Raw genomic sequence first — 7,718 nt, 5'->3', positions numbered from 1 at the left:
GGCACACAAGAAAGACGCCAAGGTCCTGGCGATCTCATCTCCACCAATGCAGAGTACCAAAAAACCCCCGTCCATTTCTTTTGGCCCAGAAGACCAATGGTTCAGCGACGCCCCGGAAAATCCTCCCATGGTCATAACGGCCAGAGTGGGAACCGGCCTCGTCAAACGGATCCTTGTCGACACAGGAGCTGATTCAAACATCATGTTCCGCAACGTGTTCGACGCACTGGGGTTGAAGGATGCCGACCTAACGACACACCAGCACGGGGTTATCGGGTTAGGCGACCACTTCATCAAACCAGACGGAGTCATTTCCCTACCAATCTCGGTGGGACAGGTGCAAGGCCGGAGATCGGCGATGGCCGAGTTCGTAATCCTCCGAGATTCCACAGCCTACAACATCATCTTGGGAAGAAAAACAATCAATGATTTTGAAGCCATAATCAATACCAAGCTGCTGGTTATGAAGTTTGTCACCGATGATGGATCCATAGGGACCATAAGAGGAGACCTCGAGACGGCGGTCGCTTGTGACAACGCCAGCCTTTCCCTCAGAAAGAAGTCCAAGGAAGCATCTGGCGTATTCCTAGCCGACCTCGATGCCAGAGTAGAGGACAACCCGAGGCCGGAACCAGAAGGGGACCTGGAGAAATTTAGCATCGGTGACGAAGGGGAAAAGTTCACATTCGTCAACAAGAACCTCCCACATGAGTTGAAGGAGCCTTTGATTGAAATGGTAAGGGCCAACAAAGACCTGTTCGCATGGACGCCAGCCGACATGCCGGGCATTGATCCACAAATCATCTCACACCACCTAGCCGTCAAGCCGGAAGCATGCCCAGTGGCTCAACGGAGGAGAAAGATGTCGGCGGAAAGAGCAGAGGAGGTAGCCAAGCAAACGGCCGGCCTCCTAGAAGCAGGCTTCATACGAGAAGTGGACTACTCGACATGGCTCTCAAATGTGGTATTGGTGAGAAAACACAATGGCAGATGGAGAATGTGCGTGGACTACTCTGACCTTAACAAAGCGTGCCCCAAAGATTGCTTCCCCCTCCCCAATATAGATGCACTCGTCGACGCTGCGGCGGGGTACCGGTATCTGAGTTTCATGGACGCCTACTCCGGTTACAATCAGATACCGATGCACCGACCAGACGAAGACAAAACGGCGTTCATAACGCCAGGAGGAACTTTCTGCTACAAGGTAATGCCGTTTGGCTTGAAAAATGCAGGGGCGACATATCAAAGGCTGATGAACAGGATATTCCACGACCTCATAGGGAAAATGGTCGAAGTTTACGTGGACGACATCCTGGCAAAAACAACACGACCTGACGACCTCCTAAACGACCTGGCAAGTGTGTTTGCGTCCCTCCGTCAACATGGTATGAGGCTGAACCCCCTCAAGTGCGCCTTCGCCATGGAAGCCGGCAAGTTCCTGGGATTTATGATAACTCAGAGAGGGGTAGAAGCCAACCCGGAGAAATGCCAGGCAATACTTCAGATGAAGAGCCCGGGCTGTGTCAAGGACGTCCAGAGGTTGGCAGGGCGATTGACATCACTTTCCCGGTTTCTCGGGGCCTCGGCGACAAACGCCCTGCCATTCTTCAACCTCATGAAGAAAGGAATGGCGTTTGAGTGGACACCCGCATGCGAAGAAGCCTTTCAACACTTCAAGGAAATCCTAGCAGCACCTCCCGTTCTCGGGAAGCCAAGGGACGGGGAACCACTGTACCTATACCTCGCTATAACAAGCGAAGCCCTGGCCGCAGTACTAGTGCGGGAGGACGGAAGGACCCAACAACCAGTCTACTTCATAAGCAGGGCCCTACAAGGAGCAGAGTTAAGATATAGCAAGTTGGAAAAGCTAGCCTTAGCACTCCTAACTTCCTCGAGAAGGTTAAAACAGTACTTCCAGAGTCACCAAGTGGTCGTCAGAACGGACCAAGGGATCCAACAAGTTCTCCAAAAACCCGACCTGGCGGGAAGAATGATGACTTGGTCCATCGAACTCTCTCAATATGACATACGGTATGAGCCCCGGCAAGCCATCAAGGCGCAGGCGATGGCGGATTTTTTGGTTGAAGTAACAGGAGACCCAGGCGAAGACATGGGTACACGGTGGAAGCTCCATGTGGACGGAGCCTCCAACCAGACCTTCGGAGGAGCCGGGATCATCCTAGAAAGTCCAAACGGGGTCGTATACGAACAATCGGTCAGATTCGAGTTCCCCATCTCGAACAACCAAGCAGAATACGAAGCCCTCATAGGAGGCTTGACCCTAGCAACAGAGGTCGGCACAAAAAGGCTGGAAGTATGCAGCGATTCCCAAGTCGTCACTTCCCAGGTAAACGGCAGCTATCAAGCCAAGGACCCCTTGTTGCAGAAGTACTTGGAAAAGGTCAAAAGCTTGAGCCAAAAGTTCGACGAGGTCACGGTCCAGCATGTACCCAGAGAAAGGAACACACGAGCAGACCTCCTATCAAAATTAGCCAGCACGAAGCCAGGGGAGGGAAACCGGTCTCTCATCCAAGGCATGACAAGGGAACCTGCAATTGCACTACACATAACAACCCTAAGCCCTTCATGGCTAGACCCCATCACCAATTACCTAGAACACGGCCAAGTCCCTGGTGACGAAAAGGATGCGGTGAAATTAAGGAGAGAGGCGGCCAAATACGCCGTCATCCAAGGACAGCTGTTCAGAAAAGGGCTCAGCCAGCCCCTACTGAAGTGCCTACACCCCGACCAAACGGACTACGTCCTCAGGGAAGTCCACGAGGGCTGCTGTGGGCACCACATCGGAGGAAAAGCCCTAGCAAGGAAGTTGATCCGAGCTGGGTACTACTGGCCGTCGATGATGGCAGATTCCAAAGAGTTTGTCAAAAAGTGCATAAAGTGCCAACAGAACGCCAACTTTGCCAAGGCACCGGCAAACGAGTTGAGCTTGCTGACGACCTCCCGGCCATTCGCTCAATGGGGAATCGACCTCTTAGGGCCCTTCCCTGTCGGCCCTGGGCAGGTCAAATATCTCATAGTGGCAATTGATTACTATACCAAATGGATAGAAGCCGAACCATTGGCTAGCATATCCTCAGCCAATTGCAGAAAATTCATGTGGAGGCAGGTGATAACACGGTTCGGGATACCAGAAGTCGTCATCTCGGACAACGGCACACAATTTGCTGACAAAAAGTTCACAGAATTTCTCAACGGCCTAGGTATAAGGCAAAGGTTCTCTTCGGTAGAACACCCTCGGACGAACGGACAAGTGGAGTCCGCCAACAAGGTTATCCTTTCAGGGCTAAAAAAGAGGTTGGACAACAAAAAGGGTGCTTGGGCCGACGAGCTGGCATCGGTCCTCTGGTCTTATCGAACAACCGAGCAATCCTCCACCAAGGAAACCCCTTTCCGACTAACGTACGGGGTGGATGCAGTAATACCCGTGGAGATCGGTGAACCAAGCCCGCGATTGCTCTTGAAAGGAGTAGAGGAGACTGTAGAAAAGGACCTGATAGAGGAAGCCCGAGAAATGGCCCACTTGACAGAAACGGCGCTAAAACAAAGAGTGGCGCTCCGCTACAACACTAAAGTGCTCAAGAGGGAATTCGGGGCAAACGACCTCGTCCTGAGGCGAAATGATATCGGCCTGCCGACCCCAGGATAAGGCAAGCTAGCGGCCAACTGGGAAGGCCCATATAGAATCAAGAAAGTGATGGGAAAAGGGGCCTTTAAGTTAGAAAGGCTCGATGGCAAGGAGGTCCCGAGAACATGGAACGCGGACAACCTTAGAAGATTCTACTCCTAGAGGACGCAGCGACCCGCCGGCTAATCTAGCTAAGTAGTTAATTTGCCATTTGAATTTCATAGTAACTTTCAAGTCTTTTATGTGGATACCGAATAAGATACACTTGTGCAAATTCTCCATTCTATTTTACCTCCGTTTTTCAGATAAATCATCTTGTCGTGACTAGCAACGACACCTAACCCGGGACTGATCACCCCGGGAGGCCATCAACTACCGTTGTAACGAACAACTACACGAGAGCCCACGGGCCGCCGATATAAACAACTATAAACCAAAAACGATTACTAAAAACGATAACACGATCGGACAAGTAAGAAAAACGTCATCGCGACAATACGAGCAAGCGGCCAAAGAGTCATTGTTCACAAGCCAAAATTAAAACGGCTAAGATTAAACTGTTCGTAAGCCAAAACGGCTAAAAACAACTGTCTACAAGCCAAAACAAAACAGCTAAACAAAAACGATGAAACAAAGAGTTCATTTCTTCGGAACATCAACAACCTGGCCATCCTTAATAATCTTAAAAACGCCAATTGCCGACGTGTCAAACTCAGGGGCAACAATTTTAATTTGAGCCTTCAGGGCTTCCTCGGTACCCAAAATCGCGCCTTTACCCTGTTTGACGACGTCTTTGTACTTGGCCTTCCATGTTGCCAGTTCGGCCTCCACGGCCTGCTTCTCCTTCTCGACTTCGGCCATACGCTTCTGCGCCTCGCCGACCTGTTTCTCCAGAGCCATCTCACGCTCGACCAGACGTTCAATCGTCGCGTCCGACTCTTTCTGTTTCTTCTCGGCAGCTGTTAACTTTTGTTCGGCGGAGGTAGCTTTCTGCTCGGCGGTGGTGGCTTTCTTCTCGGCGGCATCCAACTTCTCCGAAGTTTGAGTCAACTGCTCCCGGAGAGTTTCCACTTCACTTTTCAAATCATTGTTGGCCTTCCCAGCGGAGTCCAACTTCCGACGGAGAGACTCCATCCCGGATAGCTCGAACTCGGCCTTCCGGGCTATCACGGCGCCCCGCAGAAGAGTTCGGTACATCCACCTCGCCTGCCCGGCAAGGGAAGACTCATGGAAGTACTCCTCAGTGCCAGGAATGAGTTGGGTATCTATGAAGTTGCTGGCATCGAAATTCCTTTCCATGATGGTAAGGACACCCTCAGGACTAGATGACGCCGTGGATGTCTTCTTTCTCTTTCTCTTCAGGCTAGAGACCTCCACCACCTCCTCCTCATCATCCGGATTGGGCACCGAACCCCCAGTCCCGACAACCTCACGGATAGGAGAAACACGGACCGCCTTGCCACCTTCAACGAGGCGCCCTGAGCCGAGGTCCCGATCCCGTCGGTTGCGGCCTTCTGTTCGGGAACATCCTGGCCCTCCGGGGGAGCATCAGGCCCCTCGGAAGCAGGCTGCTCGTCACCTTCCTCGTCGTCGCCGCCGGCAAGAAAGGTTTGAAACAAATCGGCAAGGCCCGTCACCGATGCAGACATATCCACTGCAGGAAAACAAAGAAGGTCGGTTAGTCGCCACACATATCAACAAGAAGGAAAAAGACAAAGGGGAAAGTAAAAAGCTCCTCACAAATATAGTTACGACCGGAATCCCGATCACCCATGAGGAGGTGGGGGTTTACTGGGTTCTTCCCAAAAACCGCGTTTAGCACCTCGGCAATCTGCTGATCTTCTGCCGACATGTTTTTATAAACTACCTTAATAAAACTATTGGCTCCTGCCCCGAAGCTCCAATAAGTCGGGATGAGCCGTACCCCCTCCAGAGACAACCAAAAGGGGTGGCGACCTTTGGCCGGACGGACCTTAAAATACTTGTCCTTAAACCCATGGTAAGAATCTTCGAACAAGCCGAAAATCTTCCGACCCTGAGCAGCCCGGAAGGACATGAACCCTTTCCTATGTTTCCCCTGCTTGGTAGGGTTTGTGAGGGTGAAGAAAAAGAGGAAGACATCTACGGACACCGGCAGGTCGAGATATTCACAAACCATCTCGAAACAGCGGATCGAAGCCCAACTGTTCGGATGCAACTGCGACGGTGACACAGAAATTCGGTTTAAGAGCGCTATTTGAAAGGCCGAGAACGGAATGCGAACTCCGACTTGAGTGAACATGGCCTTGTAGAACCAAATCCAGTCGGCGACCTGGCGGGGTTGGAAGTTGATTTCATACAACCGCTCGTGAGCAGCCGGGACGAAGGCGTCATAATTGGCCTCCTCGTCAGTCCCGCCACACAAATACCCGGCTTGTCGGAACTCGGTGAGCTCCTCTTCGCTCATTTGGTTGGGTGAATCCCTTACATCTGAGACGACCCAAGCATACTGGTCGTAAGCCGCAGGGTTAACGGATGCTCGGGAGACCGTGCGGGCCATACCTACATGGGGTACCATCCAGTTAGTCTAAGAGATCGGTTGCTCAGGCCGAAAACAAACACCACCCCCCACAACTTCCCGACTAAAGGCAAACAAGACTAAAAGGCTAAAGGAATGAGAAAAAGCCTACCCTAGAATGGTACTTTCCCCCCTAACACGTCTACTCGCAACTAAGGCTACGCAGTAACATCAAAAGAACCAAGCAACAAGCATACCGAAAATAATGCCTAAAAAGAGGAATGATTCGAAAATTACCTAAGTTGATGGAAAAAAGGATGATTGCGAGTCTGGGAAAGTGCAAGGAACACGAACGGAGGCACCACAGCAACGCCTTGGAATCTTGTAACAAGGAGGAAGAAAGGAAGAATAGGGAGTGTGAGAAAAGTGTGGAAATATCAAAACCGATAGTTTAAAAACTACCTCCAAAGCGCGAAACACCTGGGGGCAGAATGGTCTTTTCAAACGGGGTTTTTCACCCCATTATGAGCATTTAATGCTCGGCGCAGGAAACGAAGCGATGAAAACGGTTGCTTTGAGCAACCAAGAGACGCGCGTTGGAGGCACATCCCTCCCGCGAGCAGCCGACCAGACGAAATGCGAGACGACACGCCATTGGTAGCTCCTACGACTACCATTGGCGCGTGGGGGCACTGTTACGGTCTGGCCCAAAAACCGCACGGATCGGTCCGACCCGATCTCTACCCGACCCGGTCATGTGCCCTCCAACCGACCCGGACACGCGTCCTGTATGACACACACGCGGCTGCAGGACAACGTCCTCGGAAATATGGGCCTGTCCTCGTCTTGGGGCCCGCTACTGACATGTATATAAGGGGAAGATTGGCTCTTCCCCCGAGGTACGTCACTTTCCACATCACTCCCCCTGCTTGCACGATTTCTGACTTAGGCGTCGGAGTGTCTTTGCAGGTGGCACCCCCCCTCGTCCATTCACCAGCTCAAGTGCTCGTCAGCTCGCCTAGCCCGCTACCAGCGCGACCCGAGCTAAGGCATCCTCGCCCCTTCACTTGCATACCCGACCTGTCCGGAACCCGATTACCGAACACATTGTGAATAAATTTTAAAAGAGTTAAAAAAAATCAAAACCTTTTTACTTGAATAAAATAAATTAAATAAGAACAAGAACTACCTGATCACCCCAAAGTTAAAAAAAATGTATATAGATATATATCCTGTTCTTTTTTATATAAATAGGATAACATAGTGGGCGTAAATTTTATATATTAGTCGTATAATTTTAGTTTTTATATACTTATTTTATTTAAGTAACAAAATCCAAAAATCAATAAAAATTAATTAAAATAGAAAAAATAAAGGTAACTTAATTAGATTCAATAGTGCACTACTACAATCTTTTCTCCCATTCTAAGTTATCATCAGACTATTATATTTATATGAGACCAGATTTTATCTACTAAATTGAAAAAAATAAAGTCCAAGAAAATATTCATCATCTATATTATATTAATGGAGTTTGAAATGAGAGGATAATAACGTTGATTTACTTTTAAAATA

General features: G+C 50.1%; 1 protein-coding gene across 1 annotated transcript; it reads left to right on the top strand.

Annotated features, from left to right (window-relative positions):
• The first annotated feature begins 2,065 nt into the window (after positions 1-2,065).
• On the top strand, positions 2,066-3,667 carry LOC130967068 (uncharacterized). Its single transcript, XM_057891890.1, has 3 exons — positions 2,066-2,388; positions 2,497-3,022; positions 3,128-3,667. Exons 1-3 carry the CDS (start codon positions 2,066-2,068, stop codon positions 3,665-3,667), a joined length of 1,389 nt encoding a protein of 462 aa, XP_057747873.1.
• Positions 3,668-7,718: the final 4,051 nt, after the last annotated feature.

This window comes from Arachis stenosperma, chromosome 3, assembly GCF_014773155.1.
Source record: "Arachis stenosperma cultivar V10309 chromosome 3, arast.V10309.gnm1.PFL2, whole genome shotgun sequence".
NCBI classification, from domain to species: domain Eukaryota; kingdom Viridiplantae; phylum Streptophyta; class Magnoliopsida; order Fabales; family Fabaceae; genus Arachis; species Arachis stenosperma.
The sequence above is the reverse complement of the archived record's forward strand: the minus strand, read 5'-3'. Positions and strand labels throughout refer to the sequence as shown.